The sequence below is a fragment of the Cokeromyces recurvatus genome (assembly GCF_025118155.1).
Source record: "Cokeromyces recurvatus strain NRRL 2243 chromosome Unknown BX663scaffold_49, whole genome shotgun sequence".
NCBI classification, from domain to species: Eukaryota; Fungi; Mucoromycota; class Mucoromycetes; order Mucorales; family Mucoraceae; genus Cokeromyces; species Cokeromyces recurvatus.
The window spans coordinates 88,971-109,872 of record NW_026251435.1 but is presented as its reverse complement, the minus strand read 5'-3'; the positions used below and the strand labels follow the sequence as shown (position 1 = coordinate 109,872).

The 20,902-nt window shown below is 30.1% G+C and overlaps 7 protein-coding genes across 7 annotated transcripts; 5 read left to right on the top strand and 2 right to left on the bottom strand.

The window, feature by feature from the left end:
- Positions 1-881: 881 nt before the first annotated feature.
- BX663DRAFT_533655 (uncharacterized protein) lies at positions 882-2,070 on the bottom strand (the record flags this gene model as incomplete). The annotated part of the gene is made up of 5 exons (XM_051530546.1): positions 882-1,046; positions 1,109-1,459; positions 1,517-1,645; positions 1,699-1,885; positions 1,988-2,070. The coding sequence occupies 5 exons, from the start codon at positions 2,068-2,070 to the stop codon at positions 882-884; spliced, it is 915 nt and encodes a 304-aa protein (XP_051377828.1).
- Positions 2,071-2,658: 588 nt separating this feature from the next.
- On the top strand, positions 2,659-4,458 carry BX663DRAFT_556392 (rab-GTPase-TBC domain-containing protein; the record flags this gene model as incomplete). Its single annotated transcript, XM_051531715.1, has 6 exons — positions 2,659-3,074; positions 3,162-3,319; positions 3,378-3,424; positions 3,517-4,064; positions 4,143-4,293; positions 4,363-4,458. The coding sequence occupies 6 exons, from the start codon at positions 2,659-2,661 to the stop codon at positions 4,456-4,458; spliced, it is 1,416 nt and encodes a 471-aa protein (XP_051377827.1).
- A 162-nt stretch (positions 4,459-4,620) lies between these two features.
- On the bottom strand, positions 4,621-6,006 carry BX663DRAFT_533654 (ankyrin repeat-containing domain protein; the record flags this gene model as incomplete). The annotated part of the gene is made up of 8 exons (XM_051530545.1): positions 4,621-4,940; positions 5,001-5,091; positions 5,143-5,250; positions 5,311-5,421; positions 5,476-5,529; positions 5,583-5,673; positions 5,750-5,825; positions 5,877-6,006. 8 exons carry the CDS (start codon positions 6,004-6,006, stop codon positions 4,621-4,623), a joined length of 981 nt encoding a protein of 326 aa, XP_051377826.1.
- Positions 6,007-6,155: 149 nt separating this feature from the next.
- On the top strand, positions 6,156-10,690 carry BX663DRAFT_481168 (armadillo-type protein). The gene is made up of 13 exons (XM_051524355.1): positions 6,156-6,339; positions 6,402-6,579; positions 6,653-6,999; positions 7,071-8,192; positions 8,250-8,780; positions 8,870-8,963; positions 9,033-9,372; positions 9,432-9,558; positions 9,626-9,831; positions 9,902-9,982; positions 10,044-10,134; positions 10,184-10,287; positions 10,347-10,690. The coding sequence occupies exons 1-13, from the start codon at positions 6,187-6,189 to the stop codon at positions 10,435-10,437; spliced, it is 3,465 nt and encodes a 1,154-aa protein (XP_051377825.1). The 5' UTR covers positions 6,156-6,186; the 3' UTR covers positions 10,438-10,690.
- Positions 10,691-12,210: 1,520 nt separating this feature from the next.
- BX663DRAFT_490565 (uncharacterized protein) lies at positions 12,211-13,250 on the top strand (the record flags this gene model as incomplete). Its single annotated transcript, XM_051524962.1, has 2 exons — positions 12,211-12,670; positions 12,736-13,250. 2 exons carry the CDS (start codon positions 12,211-12,213, stop codon positions 13,248-13,250), a joined length of 975 nt encoding a protein of 324 aa, XP_051377824.1.
- Positions 13,251-13,418: 168 nt separating this feature from the next.
- BX663DRAFT_527024 (uncharacterized protein) lies at positions 13,419-13,880 on the top strand. The gene has a single exon (XM_051529985.1). The coding sequence runs from the start codon at positions 13,531-13,533 to the stop codon at positions 13,744-13,746; it is 216 nt and encodes a 71-aa protein (XP_051377823.1). The 5' UTR covers positions 13,419-13,530; the 3' UTR covers positions 13,747-13,880.
- Positions 13,881-15,737: 1,857 nt separating this feature from the next.
- BX663DRAFT_556388 (uncharacterized protein) lies at positions 15,738-20,853 on the top strand (the record flags this gene model as incomplete). The annotated part of the gene is made up of 10 exons (XM_051531714.1): positions 15,738-15,757; positions 15,813-16,016; positions 16,107-16,133; positions 16,216-16,277; positions 16,343-16,643; positions 16,743-16,932; positions 17,053-18,165; positions 18,266-18,307; positions 18,372-18,497; positions 18,553-20,853. 10 exons carry the CDS (start codon positions 15,738-15,740, stop codon positions 20,851-20,853), a joined length of 4,386 nt encoding a protein of 1,461 aa, XP_051377822.1.
- Between the last annotated feature and the right edge of the window lie 49 nt (positions 20,854-20,902).

Sequence of the window (20,902 nt, the reverse complement as noted above, 5' to 3'; positions counted from 1 at the left end):
ATATTGGATTAAAACAAAGGACATAAGGCACTTTTACTTTAGTTGACTTGAATGTATTATTGTAATAAATCTAACTATGCTTAATGAAAGCTATACTAGCATGAATTCCTATATGGGAGCATATCACGTATCTTTGAATGTATAGTCTTTAGTGATTGTATATAAATATATGAGAATAGTATATAACGAAGCTTTTTCTTTTAAATAAATAAAATTGCATGCAAATAGTGTAAAAGACATAATGCTCATAGACTAATTCACTATATTATTGTTTACTCCTTATTAAGTTTTAAAAAAAAGACCTTTTGATATATCTTATTATATACATTGAATATCATAATTACTGTTCTCTATTCTTTATACAAATATACATACTTGAATGCTATTATCTCAACTTTTAATTTTCTTTTTTTTTATTATAATATATAATCATTCTTGCTACTCTTTAGGCAATAACCAATCTTTATTATTAAATCGACCATCATAAGAAGCTGAAATTCTTATTAAATAGTGTTCATGTTGATTTGTGGGTAAAGAAGTCGAAGATTGCAATGGTTTCTTCAAGTCTTTATAGTCTTGCTTTCTCTTCTTTGTATTACAATTAAGGGGTATTTGAATAGAGGAAGTCTTGTTGCTTATTTGTTGTATGTCAGTTAATGTTTTTTCTAAATGCTGTAATTTTATCTTTTCATAACGTAAACTCAAATTAACATAGTCTTTGATGGATTTTCGCAAGTTCTTATTCTTTTGTATTTCAAACAATTGAAACTCTTTCTTAACTTGGTTTTGACAGTCATCAAACTCTTTTTTACTTTTTTCTAATAATTCAGTGGCCTGTTTTTATATAGGATAAATATGATGGAAATATAATGCTTCACTTATTATGCTTGACTTGCCTTTCTTTCTTCATTTATAGCTTGATTTAACTCTGGATGACTTAGGCCTATTTTTAACTTTAATTTGTCTGCTTTATCTCTTTTTCTGTTACGTAGCTTCAGTTGATCCACATATTCCATTAATTTTATTATTCTTGTATTAAAGACTATCTAATCATGATATATATATTTTTGTTTAAAAAATATGTTCTGTTAGCATATATTTTATTTACCTTAAGTGGTTCAAATGAGTTTTTATACTCAATCATGACATCACCAAATCTCATGTATTCTTCTTTACCTTGTCTCGTAAATATAAAGCTCAACTCATCCATTAATAAACCCAACATTTGCATCTTTCTGTCCAAATAACGTTGCGATTCCCTCAGATGTGACTTCAAACCTATACCAAGTCTATATTTACTTTGTGTTGTTTCAATAATCAGGTCCCCCATTTGTGTTAATTCATCCCCTAAAACTTCCCGAGCATGCACAAGCTGATTTAAAGATTCAGCTATAAAACCAAAATAGGATTCTTGTAATAAAATATAGATTTGGTGTTTATGAAATACGTCTTGTTCATTCTATCATGTTATATTATTTATTTATTTATTTTTTAACTGTATATACTTTAAACTTACTCCTTCAATTATCTCAATTGGCTTATATGACTTGAAACCTCCATCAGATTTAGATTTCATGATCACTCTGTTAAATTTTAGGAAAGACAGCACACCTGTACTTGTACTAGGACCCACTTTTGTAAGTGGCTAATAATTTTAATATTAATATTAAATAACAGGAATAGAAGTTGGTGTTTTACCATGTCATTAGATAAAAAATAAAGAAAGTCTTCATGTCTTGTTAATTCTGCACGGCTTGTAATCCTATTTAGGAATCTTTCTATCTGAAGTCTTTTTCTCTCCACATAATCTTGATCATCAATAAGCGTTTTCAAAGGTTGTTCAGGTAAAGGGGCATGTACAATGTTTGGGAAAGCCTGTTTTAATCTATGATGCATCCAATTTATTTGTTGAAATGTACGAAATATAGTTTCAGATTTGCCCTGAAAAGAATGTGTTTGTTAAATGCGTACATCAAAAGAAATTTACATGTGCTTTACGTTTTCCTCCAAAATTAATTTAAACTGAATTGTATCCGGTGTTGCAGCAGCTTCTGAAACTGATAATATCATACTTTTTATTTTATGTACCAATCTGATGTAAAAAAAAAAAAAAAAAAAAAAAAAGTATAAACTCTAAAGAATTAGTTAAACCCCACAAAATTGTTAAAAAAAAATATCACGGATAAATAGTTATCCAAATGCATATGCCACGTTTTTTTTTTTTTTTTTTTTTGAATAGTTTGCTTTTAGACAATCAATTGTGCCAAAGATAAAGATGAAAAGTAAATATTATAAATTTAAAGATGACTATTAACATCTATTTTGTTTGATTATTCAGCCTACATATTAAGATATGTAGCTTATTTATTATAAGAAAGCTTATAACAGTTAACATTTTTATAGATACTATATTTATTGACTTGATTCTCTCTTTTATCTTCTTATATAGCAGTTCTCTATGTATTTTTTTTTCTTTATAAAGATAAAAAAAAGAATATAAGAAAATGAACAGTAAAACGCATACATACACACACACAAAAAAAAAAAAAAATCTTATCCATATCTCCCTAAACCATTTTATATTTTTCTCTACTCCTTCTTTTCATTTTTATACGTTGTTTCTTTACTTTCTTACCAATCTCCTTTTTTTTTGTTAACATGAGTCTATATGAAATTTATTATGTCTCAAGTGATAGCAATTCTAAAGAAGCGCATTTAAAAAAGCAACAAAATATTCTAAAGGAAGCATTTGAAAAATTAAGAATTCAAGCAAAACAAGAACAGCAAGAGATATACAAAAAGCAATCAACTTATAAGCAACAGATGAACTATGTAAATACGGATTATCATCATTTACTTCTTAACACTGAAAAGCACAGTGTCCCTTATTGTCCTTTTACAGATCTTTCTTTATCAAATTCTACAATTACTTCTAAATCTTCACTAAGAACACCTTCTTTAACCACTTCTTCATCTTCTTCAGTTTATATGTCAGACAATTCAAGTCATAACTCATTACAAACTATTCAAGTTATACCTACTACCAAGAGTGAAACTTCCAAACTAACTGAAAGGTGAATATATATCATATTTATATATATATATATATATATATATATTTTGGAATGTATTTATATTAACACTTGTTTGAAAAAAAAAAGGGATAATTATGGATTTAAAAGACCTCTGCAATGGGTTGATTCTGATGTATTATACGAGTTTGAGCAAAGATATAAAATTACAATTCAAAAACAAATAAAGACCTGGAATAGATTACTTGCTAATAACAGCCATCAATGGCCAGTAATATGTCCACAACGTAAGTATGATAAAAATCTTTTGTTTCAAATCTATCGTACTTATAAACATATATAAAGTCAAAAGGTATGCAAGAAAAGGTATCCCGCCGAAGATGAGGCCAAAGGTAAAAGACAAGTAAAAACACAGAAACCAGAAATATGATATTTAATAACTGGAGGGGGGGTTTTTTTTCTCCTTTTTTTTTTCTTTTAAAAGGCCTGGATGCATTATAGTGGAGCAGAGGAAAAGATGAATAAAAATCCAGAACTCTACTTTAACTTATTACAAAAAGCAAGGGACACAAGCCATTGCAAAGATGCCATTAAAAAGGATATCCATCGTACTTTCCCGGATAATTATTCTTTTGATACAGATGCATTATACCGTGTGCTTTTGGCCTTTAGTGTTCATTCCCCCTCGATAGGCTACTGTCAATCACTCAACTTTGTAGCTGGATTTCTTTTACTTGTAATGGAAGAAGAGCAGCAAGCATTTTGGATATTGGTTACTATCGTTCAAGACTATTTTCCTGAAAAGATATTTGATGTAACTATGGAAGGGGGTCGAATTGAACAAAGTACGTTGATGCTGATGATTTACGAAAAGATGCCGGCTGTTTGGGCAAAATTGAGTCATACATCTTTCTGGGATTGTAGAGATGAACTACCTCCTATTACATTATTAACAACGCATTGGTTTTTAACCCTTTTTGTTAATATTTTGCCGGTTGAAACAGTCATGAGGATTTGGGATTGCTTTTTTGTGTAAATAAGACATTGTTTTTATTTTATTTATTTAAATTGTATTATACTTATTCAATGTGCTTTATTTATTTTCTATAGAGGAGAAGGATTTAAAGTACTTTATCAAGTCACTTTTACTCTTTTAAAGCTAAACGAACAACGTATTTCAAAGGCAGAAGACTCTGTAGAAACATTTCAAATACTTCAAAATATGCCAAAAAGAATGATTGATTGTGATAAATTCATAAAGGTAACATATACTGTTTTTTTTTCTTAAATAAAATAAAATAAGTTTTCAATTAATTCTCTGTTTTAATAGTGCATATTTTCTGGTGACAATGATATAGCATCAAGGTTAACAGTTGAAGAGATTAATAGTAAAAGAAATATATTTAAGAATAGGCTTAGTAAATAGAATTATAATCAGTTACTTGTATCTATTATAATTCAAAAAGAAAGAAAAGAAAAAAGTACAATATAATAAATTAACGTTATTGAATATTATTCCTTATATCATATCTATTTACAAAATATCCAAAAGGTAGAATATACTTCTTAAATTGTACGTATTTTTTTTTTATGTCCTTTTTGATTTTGTGTCACCAAAACTACTTGCTCTTCTTCTTTCTAATAACTCAGAGTATCCAGAAGAAGGACTACCACTTACAATTTGATTTGATCCACGAGGACTTGCAGCTAATGATCCTTCTTGTGGTGGAGGTATTACAAGAGAAGAAGAAGAAGTAGATGCACAAGGAATAGGACTTTCATAACCAGCATAAGAAGTACCACGCGAATTTGTTATATTACTAGCAAAAAAATTATTTGTATGTTGTTGTTGACGTGAAGAAGATGCAGATATTGTAGAGTCATCATTAAATGTAGCTTGTGACATTTCTGCTCGTAATAGTTAAATATTGGCTATAGAAATATATAAATATTTATTAAAAAATTTACCTTTAAGATGTTCTTGTACTGCATTACTGTAGGCATAATCAAATGCAGTTAAATGTTCATTATTCTCAAGATCGACATTACATCCTTCGGACTATGGATATTATTAATATACATAGCACATAATTGCTCTTTAGTAACTTACAATCAATAAATCCATAACAGTAACATGACCCCATGCAGAAGCATAATGTAAAGCAGAGTTTCCCTCATTATCTACATGATCATAATCTGCTGATATAGATAAAAGGTACTATAAAAGATTCAAGTCAAGTCAAGTCAAAAAAAAGAAAAGACTATATTTGAACCCTACACTGACAAGGTTTGCATTTCCATTTTGTGCGGCATATAATAAGGCAGTCCATCCATTTTTACTAATAGCATGAATACATTCTGGGTATTTACTTACATATAAAAAGAAAATCTATATTACATATAAATATATGCAAATAGTCATTCAAGTTGTTATTGTCAATACTTCTTCATGGTTGTACATGGCAGCAATCATTAAAACTGTAATCCCCTCATTATCCTATATTATAAAACTAATTAAGATAACAAAGTAACTTTTAAATGTATACTTACAACCGAGATTACTTCTTCTTCATGTCCTAATTCTAAAAGTAATTCTACCAGTTCCACGTGACCATATTGTGCTGCATACATGAGTGTTGTACTATCATCTATATTAACATTTTTGAAATAATGGAGGTATATATGTATATACATATATATATATATGTATACTATACCAGCCTGTTTCTGGATCAGGATTCTGAATATTTGTTACTTTTTTCAATAATCGTTTTACTGCAGCAATGTTGCCCTCTAAATGTATGTTAATTGAAAGACCAAAGAAATTTAATGGTTTGTTTATACCTTTTACTGCTCTTCTTAGTCGAATAGAAGGACTATCTCTGATAACTGCTGCTCTTTGTAAGTCGAAAAAGGAATTAGAAGGCAATGTCTGTTCCTTATGAGGGTTAATGGTTTCAATAGAATAATTCATTTTTTTTATATATAGAAAAGGGGCATCAAAATAAAAATAAAAATAAAATCGAACAGTCTACCTTACAGTTTTGTACTCTTAATAATAATAATTTAAAAGACAGCATATAAGGCTGTAAAATTAGTAACTTTTATTTCATTTTATTTTTATTTTATTTTATTTTTTATTACGAAAGAATAGATGGACGACGATCAATTAGATCTCGAGCAAATTTGTTCATCACAAAGATCTCATTTTGAACATAAAGATGAATTTATGAATTTGGTTGCAATCATCACTAGTGAATCTCCAGAGCAAGAAATCACTAATGCTCTTCATCGGATTAGAGATATTGTAAATTAAACACAGGAACAAGTCATCTTCATTTGCTTATTTTTTTTTTTCATTTATTATAGCTTGATTTATACCAAGAACAGCCTCATTTACTTGATCATACCTTGGAGGACATGATTCAGCCTGTCATGATAAGTCTAAGAAAGAAGATGGATGCTCCAGATGAGTTAAATCAAAACATAATCATGTTGTATCGTTTTTTGTATCTTTTAACAAAAACTCGAGGATATAAAACAATTAGTAAGACTTATTTACAAAACTTTTAGGTTTAATAATAATTAATTTTTTTTTGTCTTTCTATTATTATTGTTAGTCAAATTTATGTCGCATGAAGTAACTGATTTGGAACCTGTATTTGAATTTTTATCTAAACTAGATTCAACAAAAACAGATCAATGGGAAGTGCGATATATTTGCTTTATATGGCTATCGTTAATATGCATGATTCCATTTGATTTAAAGCGAATTACTCAGGATTCATTGATTGTTCGTATATTCGAATTATGCAAGAGATACCTACGCTCGACTGGTAAAGAGCGTGATGGTGCAAGTCTTTTAGTAGCTAGATTACTTGCCAGACAAGATATATGTTATGAATATTTAATTCCTTACATTGTATGGGCAAAGGAAAGACTAAGTTCAGATGCAGATGTTTTTGAAGTAAAATAAACAAAGAGCAAATATATATATACATATATATATTAAGATATTAATGATTATATATCATTTAGACAGCAGGTATTCTTCAAAGTTTGTGTATTACATATCAGTTAGCCCCTCGCGAAGTTTTATTGGACACATTGGACGATGGTATTGTACCCTTATTAACTATGCCATTTTTTGATCAATATGAAAATAATGCGCTAGTTCGTAAACTTCGTACAAAGTTAACACAACGTGTTGGTCTTTGCTATTTAAGACCCAAAATTGCATCCTGGAGATACCAAAGAGGTTATCGATCTTTACGTCAAAACTTGGAAAGTACTCAATCAGATAATATTGAACATACAGCTAATGATTTGAGTGATAATAATAATGATGATGATGAAGAAGATATATCAGATCATCTTGAACTTATTATAGAGATTTTATTGAATGGATTAAGAGATAAAGATACAATTGTTCGTTGGTCAGCTGCCAAGGGTATTGGACGTATCACACAAAGACTTCCTCAAGAATTGGCAGAAGATGTTGTAGGATCTTTACTTGAGCTATTTGAAGAAAATACATTGTGGAATAAAAATAATGAATTGGATTTATCTGCAGTATCAGATCATACCTGGCATGGCGCTTCACTTGCTATCGCAGAACTAGCTAGGAGAGGTTTATTATTACCCGCAAGACTTCAGGAAACGATACCTTGGATCCTTAGAGGTCTTAAGTTTGATATAAAACGAGGCTCTCATTCCATTGGTGCACATGTTCGTGATGCCTGCTGTTATGTTTGTTGGGCGTTTGCAAGAGCTTATGCACCTCACATAATGAAACCTTATGTAAAAGAAATTGCGCAAAATTTAGTCGTAGTTTCTGTCTTTGATAGAGAGATTAATGTTCGTCGTGCAAGTAGTGCAGCATTTCAAGAAAATGTGGGTCGACAAGGTATTTTCCCTCATGGTATTGACATTATTCAAGTTGCAGATTATTTTTCACTCGGCAACCGTAATACCGCCTTTTTGAACATTGCCTGTGTGATTGCGAAATTTGATGAATATAGATATCATTTGATTCAACATTTAATATCGGTTACTGCCAAGCATTGGGATAAGTCAATGCGTGTATTGGCTTCAAAGGCACTCTCTAATCTTGTTTCTTTAGATCCTAATTATTTCCTTACGCATGCACTCCCATACCTGGTAACTAGGTCGTTTTATACATTTTATGCATAGCTAATTTTTTTTTTCTTTTTGAAGGTGCCCAACGCAACAAGTAATGATTTGCAAGTATCTCATGGCGCCATGCTTGCTATTGCTGAAATTTCTTTAGCTTTATACGAGACAAGTAATTCAGAGATTATTTCTCTTTATCAAGATAATACCAGTATATTGGCACCCATTGTGTCAAATTTACCACCACGATCACTTACAACTTTTGGATCAGAACATGTTCGAGAGGCTGTATGTCATTTAATTACCTGTCTTTCCAAGACTCATTTAGAAGCTACCCATGTTTTAAGTGATTGGAAAAGAGTTATTCATAGTTCATTAGAAAGAAAAGAAGAAAGCGTTCAAGCATACGCTGTTCTTGCATTTGGTGCAGTCGCTGAAGCATATGGTATCACTGAGGAGGAAGTAGATGAAGCTATAAGTAAAATTGATACAGCAAATCCCAATTATTATAGTAGACGTGGATATACACTTGCATTAGGAACAATAGATTATAATAAATATAAAAGTTGGCTTCATAAAGTAGTGATTCAATTATGCAAAGCATCCCAAGTTCAGGTAGTACATATATGTATACATATATTATATATATTTGTATGTATTATATATTCATTTAACTCGGCAACCTATTATACTTATACGCATAGGAAAACCCAATTGCAAATGATGCTGAAGCTAAAAGAAATGCTGTGATAGGACTAAATAGCATATTTTGTAAACTTGGAGTTAATTTAAAAGCTGGTAAATTTTTTTTTTTAATATTAAGTTTTGTATGTATATCTCTGCTTTTTCTAAAAACATAAATTCAAGGTCTTTCTTATGATGATTTCCAGTATGTACTTGACACACTTGAGCGATGTTTTAGTGACTATAGTACAGATCAGAGAGGTGATGTTGGGTCATGGGTTCGTACGGCCACGATGGAACTTATTGGCTATTTATTGCCCTGTATATCTAAACTAGATCATGATAGTCAAGCCTATCTATCAATGGAGCATACATCCAAATTGGTTGCATCTTTACTAAAACAAAGTGTAGAACGCATTGATAAAGTTAGATCAAATGCTGGTAAAGTCATTTATGATTTGATCTTTTGTAATGAGTATTTCAAATGTCCTGGAAAAGATGTTTTAAGACACTATATTAAACAGTAAGTTAAATTTTAAAAACAAATCGATTTGAAATGTAATTTTAATCATCTTTTGGTAGAGATTTATCGTGGTCTTCACCTTCTGATTTGTATCCAGTCATGGTACAATTATTAAAGATACCTGAATATCGATTTGATCTTTTAACTGGTTTGATATCAAGTGCAGGTGGATTAACAGAATCATTAGTAAGTGTGAACAAACAAAAAAAAAAAAAAAGGTAAAGACAATATGACTCAAAATATCATGACATAGGTACGTTATTCCAGCTCTTGTCTCATTGAATACATGGACCTCTTGCCAGTATCGCACTCAGAATTTATACTAAGCGACATTTTTAATATCTTACTCGATATTTTTGTCAAATACGAAAAACAGGATAGAGTAACCATGCCATTATTAGATGTCTTGGGGCTTTTATATGAATCTGGAACCTTGACAAAAATTGAACAAGAGAATTTGTAAGTATGAAATATTGATTAAAGAAAGAAAGAAAGAAAGAAAAAAGCAAAACTAAATTGGTTTTATTAGACATTTGAAATTGTTCACACTTGTTAGAAAGGAAGTATTTAAATGTCGAAATATCCGTAAATTATTATCAGCCGTTAAATTGTAAGTTTCTTGGAAAACAAAGGAAAGAGACCACTAAGAATTTTTTTTTTTTGTATATTAGATTCATTGGATTAATGTCAGTTAATAATTCACAAGTAAAGACAAAGACACTTCAACAACTATTGACTTATCTTGTACATTCATTTCCAAGAGTAAGTTACATGAAATAGCTTTGTTAAACATTACTTACATTTTATATAGATCCGTATTGAAGTATCTGAGCAATTATTTACTCAAATATCATTTTATGATGACGATGATGAGAAAGTGATGGAAGTCCTTCATATTCTCACTGAAACTAACTGGTAATAATACATTTGATATTATATAAAAGTACATGTTTACTAATATCTTTATAAATTAGGGCTGGACCATTAAATGATATCAAGGAAGAAAGAGACAAATTGTATTCACTTCTAGACATACCAAAGCCTATTCTTGTTAAGAGAAAATAACAATATTGCTAATAGTTGAGAAAAAAAAATAAAAAAGTGCTTTATTGTACTTTAACCCCTCCCCCCAACATACAATCATATTTAGAGATATTAATAAATAACATAAAACAAATCATTTCAGACCAAATTAGAAATGTCCTTTATTCATATTTTAACCAAAGGCAAGGCAATTAACCTCTCAGACTGTCGCAAAGAAGATTGAAAATAAAATAAAATAAAATAAATAAACTATATATAATTTGGCATACATGTGTAGTTTAACACAGTTTTATTATTCACAAGTTAATTAAATATTCCTTGTTATAGTTATTCGGGTGAAATATTCTTTAACGTTAGTGACAGATTTTTGGGTATTGAATTTTCCTTTTGTTGCAAGTTACAAGATAAGAATTGTTTAACGTATTGATAGTTTACTTGAGCTAATTTAAGGACACATGATATGAGCAAAACGATGTATATTTATCAATCTAATAGCTTTATTGACTTGCACTCTTTTCAAAGGAAAAATAAAATAAAATACGAGATAGACACACAGTCTAGGAGATTACGTTATAAACGCGAAGAATCTGCTATGAACACTACAGACATGACAAACGAGTGCTTTAAAAATAGTTTTTAGTATCTTTTTATGTAAATAATAATACTAGTGTGAGTAGAATTCAATATTTATTTTATTTTAATAATATACAGTTGACAAATAAATAATAATAATAATAAAACAATTATTGCGGGTATCTTACAGAGCATCTAAGTCGTTTACTTTTACGTCTACTGATCAAATCTTCAATCAGTGACCATGGTAGTGTTGGATGCGTAAATGAACTTTTGCTTATGTTTGATTCAATGCAATAATTGTCATATATGCGGGCTATTCTAACCATATTATTCAAATTTAGAAGCATAATTGGCAGGTTTTCAATTGTTAATAGTATTTTTATGCTTCATATTTCGGTCATTAGATAAAATTTGCCAAATTAAGCTGGCAAGTATAAAAAAGTGATCTTTGTTCATATATATATGTGCCAATATAGTGCGTATTCTGTGCATTAATGAAGTTTTATAATATTGAACTTACCAACAGCTTGGAACCATATAACAGCCTTTAGATTGTCTTTATCTAATGTTTCTTTTGCAAAAATGCTTAGCCGATAAAGATCCAAGACTAGTTCTTTTTTGTTCTTATTGTAAACTTACTTCTGAAGCAATTATTAGTTTAGCTCATGTAATAGTTGTACGACTTGCATAATCCTATCATAGTAAGCTGTAATGTATCTTATCTTAATCCTATATTCATATGTCTTATTTTTATAATTGATTCCTTCATTTCAGAAGAGGTGGATTATTTAAAACTTAAAAAATACTTGGTTTATTTATAGTTTGAAAAAGAGTATCAATATACACAACGCACGTTAAGAAAGAGGCCCAGTAATGAAAGTACGTTCTGTTTCTACAAGTGTTCATGACTGTGTAATATAAAGTTGATAAAGAAAACAAGCTATTCAGGATAGATTCAGCATGTTGAGGTTTACTACCATAGACATCTATATTTAAGATAGTCTTAATATCGACTATCAGTTCACCTTGCCTAAGAAAAAATGATCTCAGAGTTTCTTTTTAAAATAAATTCTTTCAACTAATCATTTGAGAATACTCCAGTAAAATAAAATATCTATTTGGAAATCATGTACCTGCGGTGACTGCTGTTATATTTACCTTGAGAAGACAAAGATTTTTTTTTTTTATACACATACACAAATTTTCTCTTTACTTGAAATGGCCAAATCTAAAAAGGCAAAATTATCCAACTCACTTCATAATTTACTTCAAAAAAATGAAAGGAAAAAAATACAAGAAATAAAAGCAAAAAAGTACCAGGAAAACATGGAAAGAGCGAAAAAAAATCGTACAACTCCAAAAAGCAGCACAGTCTTACCAAAGCGCCTTCGTCCTCAATACAGTTCGAAAGACAAAATTTTGTTGGTAGGAGAAGGTAACTTTTCATTTGCTCGATCTCTTTGTGAAAACTATTTGGAAGAAGGTGCTGATAATTTAACGGCTACGTGTTTCGATTCTGAAGATGTTTTATATGAAAAGTATGAGGAAGCCAAAGAAAATATTGAGTTGGTGCGATCGTTTGGTGGAACAGTTTTGTTTGGTGTCGATGCTACAAATCCACCAAAGGAGATTAGAAAAAATAAATATACAAAGATTGTATTCAATTTTCCTCATGTGGGTATGTTTTAATTAAAAAAAAAAAAAAAAAAAAAAAAAATTAATGTTCATAATTTTTGTTATAAGGTGCCGGCATAAAGGATCAAGATCGTAATGTAATTGCTAATCAAAAGTTACTTAATGGATTTTTTGATGCTGTTGAGCCTTTATTAACAAAAGCATCTGATGAAAAAGTTGGCAATGATCAAGATGTAATAGAGGATGTGCCAGAAGGAGAAATTCATGTAACACTTAAAACTTGCAAACCTTATAATTTATGGGCAATTAAAAGCTTGGTAAAGGCTAAAGGAGTTTTGGCAGTTCGAGGCACAGCACCATTTTATGTTGATGATTTTCCAGGTTATGAACACCGTCGTACACTGGGTTTTAAAGAAGGCCTTAGTAAAGCTGGCAATGCAGAAATTTTAGCGTCAGAGCCGAAAAGATACATATTTGTGAGAAAAGAAGTGATGGAGGAAGAAAACGAAAAGAGCATAAAAGGTTCCCAAAAGAGAAAATTAGAAATTCTAAAGGCACAGATGGGAAAGAAAGTGAAAAGAAAGAAGACAGAAACGTCCATGTCGGATAATGATGATGATTAGGAGATATTTGTATATATTAAATTTAATAAATATTAGAGTGTATATTTAAGTAAAATGGATTACTAACTATAAGAGAGCAGATTTAATTGCTATCATAACTTTCATGTTGATGATAGTGGCTTCAAATCTTCTTTCTTTGAGAAAATAAAGTAAATAATAGCCAATATAATAATGTTCAATATGTAAAAAAAAATAATAATATAGTATGAATAGACTGTTATGCTATAAATTAATATCTGATTTATGCCTTGTATAATTATTTTCAAACTTCTTCTACTAAATGGGGTTTTTAATTAGGTTCTCATCGTTCATACTTTTCTATTGTTCTTGTTTCCACAATACAATAATAACATTATTAAAGCCTCTCTTTGTCTCTAGGACTAGCTTACTCCAAGGTTCAATCCTTTCCCTCCTTTCTATACCCTATCAACAGTCTTCCAACCATTTTATATTTATCATCCATTACGACCGATGTACCATAACACACAGCAATTAAGAAGCGCGATTAATTGTCTATTATATGTTGATGCTGCTGCTCTTGTTTCTCTTTATCTAAAAGCTCAAATATGAATATTCAATGGTAAAAATTAAAAAACTTGACAGAATACTGTAATAATAACTATATGCTGCAGAATCTGATACTATGAATGAGTCCTTCGAAAAAAAAAAAGGTTATTTTTTTTTCTCGAGTGACTTATGCATCTACGGGATGACCACCACTCCAAACTACTTGTCACTTGTTTGAGTTTATCTTATCTTACTGTTAACCTTGTACTCTGGCTTTATACATCCTAATAATGCAAATAGCCGTATCATTCAATAATGTCTTGGTTAGTTACCTGGCAGTACACCTAAATATTGTTTATATCACCCATACACTACTCATTGCAATAGATCACATATAACTAAGTTCCTACATATATACACTCATTTATGTCTTATCTGATGAGATATATTGTGTGGTCAATCATCTGTACTATATCCTTCTTGAAGTGGATAATTTGGTACATGATAAAGATATCTCCTTCTTTTCTCCAACAAACCAAAAACAAAACTAGTTGATTAGTTATACAATTGGACTTGATGGTCTAATCTTCTTTCTTTTCCTCTTCCTTTCTCTTTTCTTTTTTCACACATATTAAACTGACTCGAGTAATTCAATATGTTAGTAGATACTATCTACTCATTGACCTTCTTTTTAACTTTATTATTATTATTATTATTAAATAAAAATATTTAATCGTATCATTATTTCTTTTTAAAAGAGTTGTACAGAATCTAGGGTTGCTCATTTTATGTTAGACCACGTCTGAGTCTATTATAAACTGTACTAACATAGAGTCAGACTCTCTAACTTTAAAATTTTAGTAATAAGTCTATTTACTATATGAGCTTTATCCAATTTAGAAGACATTATTGTAAGAAACAAAAAATAGTTATGACGCCGTGAATCATACAATTGTAAGAGTATAACAAATTCAGAAATGACTACTCTTATAATTTGATTAGGTTAATATAACAGTAGTAGGGCTGTTTAAAAGCAAAATGATGACGGGTGTACTTGGATACTTTTGTAACGTGACTGGGTTGCACGTCCATTTTTTTTTTATGCCATCATCAAGTAAAAACGTTGATTTCATTACAAAGCTATGAGGCTAAATGTTCCTGTTGGTAAGTTAAAATAGTTTAAATAAACAATTATGAATCAATATTCAAATATCCACTGCTACTAACCAGTCATAAAGAAGAATAAGATGAATAAAAGTTTCCCTTAAACATAATCTATTGTATTATACTTTATTAAAATATTCCAATGAAAGAAACTCTATTTTAATCAGCAATAGTTACCATCCACCCCCAGTTAATAACAAGAAATTTGCTTTTTTTTTTTTAGATAAACTACAATAATACTAAAAAAAGTTCCTAATGACCTTTTTTTTTTTTTAAGATGACACTGAATAAGCATTACTAAGAAAAGGCAAATCATTGTTTAATCATATTTAATCTATAAACAGGGTGTCCCTTTTTTTGAGGAAAGCAAATGTATTTTGATTGGTTAAAAAGAATAAATTAAACAAAATGACCACTGCCGAACACACTTTAGCAGCACAAGAATATAATGTGATATTATAAGCTTTTTTTTGTGATCCTACCAGGAACGACAATAAAAAAAAAAGAAGAAAAGAAAAAAAAACGGAAGAAAAGAAAAAAGAGAGGAATAAACAAAGCATATTAAAGACATATGCATACAAATAAATGAAATGAATTTTTATGTTACATGTAAAATGGAACATAAAAGTTTTAAGATATACATGTATGTGCGCACTTGTTATGTCGGAAGGAGTACCGTATTAAGTGTGTCACATACAAACAAAAAGAAGAAGAAAAAAAAAGAAAAGGAATTAACGCATTTTCTTATGTTCCTTTTTTTTTTTCCTTTCTTTCTCCAATATTTTAATAAAAATAGAAAGTCTAAATTTTATATAGATGACTTCAACTGCAGTAAGGTATATACTGTACATAAAAGGCCACATTAATATACATTACTTATGAATCTAATAGAGTCGGATTGCGAGTTCGTCCTTTAACAGAAAAGGAGTTGATTAATAATTGTACAGAATGCCTTACCATCATACCAAATGAACCACAAATATTGATTGGCACCGATAAATCATTTACATATGATTATGTATTTAGTTCTAATGCAGACCAAGCACAAGTTTATCAAAATGCAGCATCTCCCTTATTACATAAATTTTTAGACGGGTAGTGTTACAGCATAATATTATTTATTATAAGGGCTAAGTCTTTTTTTTTTTTTTTTTTTTTTTTTTTTTTTTTTTTTTTTTGTATTAGATTTAATGCAACAATATTAGCTTATGGGTAAAAATAGAGTTAATAATTATTTTATTTTTTTTTTAATTTTCAAGTATTCATGTATATATATATATATATATGCATATAGACAAACAGGATCTGGTAAAACTTATAGTATGGGTACGAGTTTAGATAACAATACCAGTGAAGGTTAGATCATACTCGTCAATTGTCATAACTATAAAAATAATAACTTCCGAATATGTATTTGTTAGGCATTATACCACGCTGTATTATTGATTTATTTCAAATTTTAAAATCACGAGAATCTCAGGATAAAGACTATAAGTTTGAGCTATACGTATCATTTTTAGAACTTTATAATGAAGAATTTATAGATTTATTAAACCAGCCATCAAAACGTAGATCAGGAACATTTAACAGTAACCAACAGCAACAACAACAACAACAACAACAACAACATAGCGATGTATCTATTCGAGAAGATATTTCAGGAAATATTTATTGGAGTGGCGTAAAAGAAGAAATTTGTTATGGTCCTGAAGATGTATTGAGGTATGTTCTATGCATAAATTGTACATAGACTTCGACTTAATAAGCTTATCCACGACCACTTTTTTTTTTTTTTTTTTTTTTTTTTTTTTTTTTAATAAGGCTTCTTGCTCAAGGCTCATTAAGTCGTACAACAGGATCAACCGAAATGAATTCTGTTTCATCACGATCGCATGCTATTTTCTCAATTATATTAAAACAACAGAAACCTGAAGATGATGAAACAGGCAAAAGAATCGTTAAATCACTTCATAGTAAATTTCATTTTGTTGACTTGGCAGGTTCGGAACGAGTACGTTTTATATTATAAACTATTATATATGCCACTAGGAAAAAAAAAGTTTTTTTATTTTTTTAATTTTTTTATTTTATTTTTTTTTTTTTATTCATTTTCATTTTTATACATATATAGTTAAAAAGAACACATGCACAAGGAGAACGAGCTAAAGAAGGCATAGCCATTAATTCAGGTTTATTAGCACTTGGAAATGTTATATCTGCTTTGGGTGATGAAACACGAAAGGCAACCCATATACCTTATCGAGACAGCAAACTTACTCGTCTACTTCAAGATTCATTGGGTGGTAATAGTCAGACGCTTATGTTGGCTTGTGTGTCTCCAGCTGATACTAATTTTATGGAAACTGTAAATACTCTAAAATATGCTAATCGAGCCCGTAACATCAAAAATCGGGTTGTTGTTAATCAAGACTTGAAAGGCTCAGATGTTAATCAACTTAAGGCGCTTATCTCTCGTCTACGTATGGAGATTGCTACACTACGAGTAGAGGGATCATCATCATCATCCACTGTATCTTCAAAGAGCCATCATATAAACGAAATGAATCAATTAAGAGAGCGTCTACGAGAGATGTCTGACCAAATTGTTCAATTGACAACTGAACGAGATACGTTAATAATTGAGCGTGAACTAGGTGAATTTATGCAAAATGAAAGTGTGGATGATCAGCTTTTAGAAAATATTGGATCGACTCGAAAAATTCAAGCTCATCCTATAATTGAAAGATATCAAAAGACGATTCAAACATTAACAAATGAACTAAATGAAACAAAAGATAAGCTTCGGCAATCTTCATTTCAATTGACACCTAGTACATGTAATCACATATTACCCAAGTTTTCAACTAGCCTATCAAAGACAAAAAATAGTAGTCATAAAAAACGAAGAAAAGATAATGATCATATCAGTACTAACTCAAGTCTTACTACACCAACTCGTTTTGCTGCTGATAGAGTTACAACTAAAATAAATGCACGACACCCTCTTCTTACTAAGAGTTCAAGTATATCCTCTAGAACAGGCCGCCGACAAAAAAGACATATTCGCATAAAATCAAAACAACAACAACAATATATAGCTCATAAACAACAAAAACATGGTGAAAATAAAGATTACATCAATCAAATTAAAGAAAATGACATACATCATGAGGAAGTGAAAGATAGTATTGCAAAAGCTCGAGCAGATATAAGAAAGAGTATAGAAGTACTGGAACTCATAAAAGTAAGTCCTCCTTCCCCCCTTTTTTTTTTCCTTTTTTTTTTTTTTTTTTTTTTTTTAAAAAAAAAAAGGTTATTAAAATCCCTTTTTATACAATTTACAGCCTTTAAATAATGTAACAGTTTGTTGGGAAGAAGAAATAAAGGTAAATTATTATTTATTTGTTATTACATTGTATCCTCACTAATATAGATTAATACTTGTGATAGGCTTTTGAAACAGAAGACAAGCGTATAGATAATTTGAATGAAATCCAAAGAGTTTTGTCTGATGAAGGTGTATATTCACTTGCATCTTCTCCCGTTAACGAAGATATCTATGATGCTGAAAAACTGGTAAGTGTATACTACTTGATATAATAATAATAATAATAACTAAAAACATTTATAGACTGTTTCTACAGGCGATGATCAAGAATCAAAGTCTGAATTTGTCACAAATGATTATAACTCACCGATTTTCCGTATGGTTCATCAAATTCAGTCTGATATTAAAGTCAAGGAAAAGCTTGTATCTCATCTCGAAAGATCAGAAAATGAATATGTATCTATGCGGGAAAAATTGGATGAAAAGATCAATAGGCTCCAAGCTCAATTGGTAGAAACACAAAAGGAGAAAGAGATGGCGTTCATGAAAGCCAAATCTGGCCTAGCTATGAAATCAGATATCATGGTAGATAAACAAATTGTAGAGATTCAACAAACATATGAAGTCAAGATAAAGAATCTAACATCTAAAATTCATGAATGGCAAAAGAAGTATGCACATATAACAATGACGCTTCAACAGACAAAGAACCAAAATGAAAGCCTATTAAGGTCCTTAAAATCTAATGTTGAAATTTTAAAAACAGAAAAGAAGCGTCTGACACAACGCATGAAGTTAGAAGCTGATCGTGTTCGTGACCAGATCTCTAGACAACAACAGAAGATTCAACAATTACAACGTCGATACGCAAAGTCAAATCAACTCAAGTTGAAATTAGAGCGTACATATGAACAGCAAAGATCCACACTTAAAAGATGCAATGATGAACTTTTGATAAGCACAAATCAGGTAAAGCAATTGATTGAGGTGATGAAAAAGGCTGTACGTGAAGGTGGTATACTTGACGAAAAGATGTTGACAAATCTAATTCCTATCATGGGGGGTCGTTTTGCTGTGATCGTTCGTGGTGGAGGCCACGGATTCCCTCGACGACGACTTACAAAAAGGAAAAGTAACATTCCATTAGAAGTTCGAGTGTCTTGTAAAAAGGAATTACTTGATAAAGCCCTATATCAATATATTCAGGGAAAAGAAGCAGTAGTCGAGATGGAACAATTGTTAGTTAGACGTGAAAGTCTTGTAGAAGAGAAGCTAAAACTTGAAGAGGTTCGAAAATATACTTATCAATCTCAATTAGAATACTATCAAATCACTGATCAAGTTATAAATACATCCGACCTTGAGTTAATAGATGAAAGAATTGATTTAATATCTACTGAAATTTCTTATCTTTCGGCTCGAATTCAAGCCTTACAGTCTGAAGCAGCAGATGAGGCTCTAAAAGCAGAAGAAAGTAACGGTGCTTATTTAATTTCAAGACAAGTCAAACATGTTATGTTTGCAGACGAAATTGTTACAGAACCATCGTCTAGTAATGATGAATGGATAGACATTGATACTATTGAAGAAAAATTTAATGTTCCTATCAATGCGTCCCCTGAATTGGCTTACGAAATTACCTCAAAACTTATCAAATCTTTTGAAGTCGATGAATGTAAACCTATTATAGAAAATCTACTCGATGATATTATGGATTTAAGAATGAATGAACACAATAGGCAGATAACCATTCAAAATTTAGAAAAGACGGTTACTGATTTACAGAGTGAACTGCTGCTTATCAAACAACAATTTAATATGAATGACAATGAATCTTTTAAAAATCTTAGCCAAGACAATATAGCTGATACAATGCTTCAAGAAATAATGGAAAATAACTTTCAAACTTATAATAATAGAAAAAATATAGACTTGATTCATCACAAGGACTTTTCTTTAAATACAATACCTTCACCTAAAAAGTATTATACAAGTTCACCTAATTCTCCAATTGTTTTATCTCCTTACACTACTGATTCAGTTGCTAACAATATTAGTCACTTTGACAATTTGCCAGCGGTAGGTGCCATTGGAAATAATAGCTTAATACTCTCACGAGAATCTACACCATCACCTGATAGGTTTTATAATATGCTTCAAAAAGGACTTCCTTGGCAAGCTAAAAATGAGCGAGAATTGATCAATTTAAAACATTATGCAATGGATCGAGAGTCATCTATACCATCTACTTACAGCAATAATCCAAGAAGCACTTCAAATAATATGTCTAAAGCAATAGATAATGATGTAACCAGCTCTGTGTTACAAGGATATAGCCCTAATTTTGAAATTGAGACTGATGGGTATAAAAAACAATCTGAGAATTGGTATCAACAACCAAAATCTATTAGACCACCTCTAATGCCAAGTACGTTTGAAAGACATGCTACTAGTAGTGTACTTTCTGTGTTTGATCGTTTGGCACAAACGCCAACGCGTGCATTTAGAGCAAAAATTAATTATCGACATAGTAGCAGCAGCATTGATGATTTAAGAAAAAGATGGAAAGATGATCAAAGGCCATTGAGTGTTAACAGTCAATAGTAAATACGAATTTTCATATTTTATTCTATTTTTTTTTTTTTTTTTTTTT

Excerpts from the sequence above, each read along its gene's own strand:
- BX663DRAFT_481168 (XM_051524355.1), top strand. The coding sequence starts at position 6,187 with ATGGACGACGATCAATTAGATCTCGAGCAAATTTGTTCATCACAAAGA. Across the intron at positions 9,373-9,431 it reads TTAAGACACTATATTAAACA|AGATTTATCGTGGTCTTCAC; the intron begins GTAAGTTAAATT and ends ATCTTTTGGTAG. Across the intron at positions 10,135-10,183 it reads TTGTACATTCATTTCCAAGA|ATCCGTATTGAAGTATCTGA; the intron begins GTAAGTTACATG and ends CATTTTATATAG.
- BX663DRAFT_527024 (XM_051529985.1), top strand. The coding sequence starts at position 13,531 with ATGGGGTTTTTAATTAGGTTCTCATCGTTCATACTTTTCTATTGTTCT.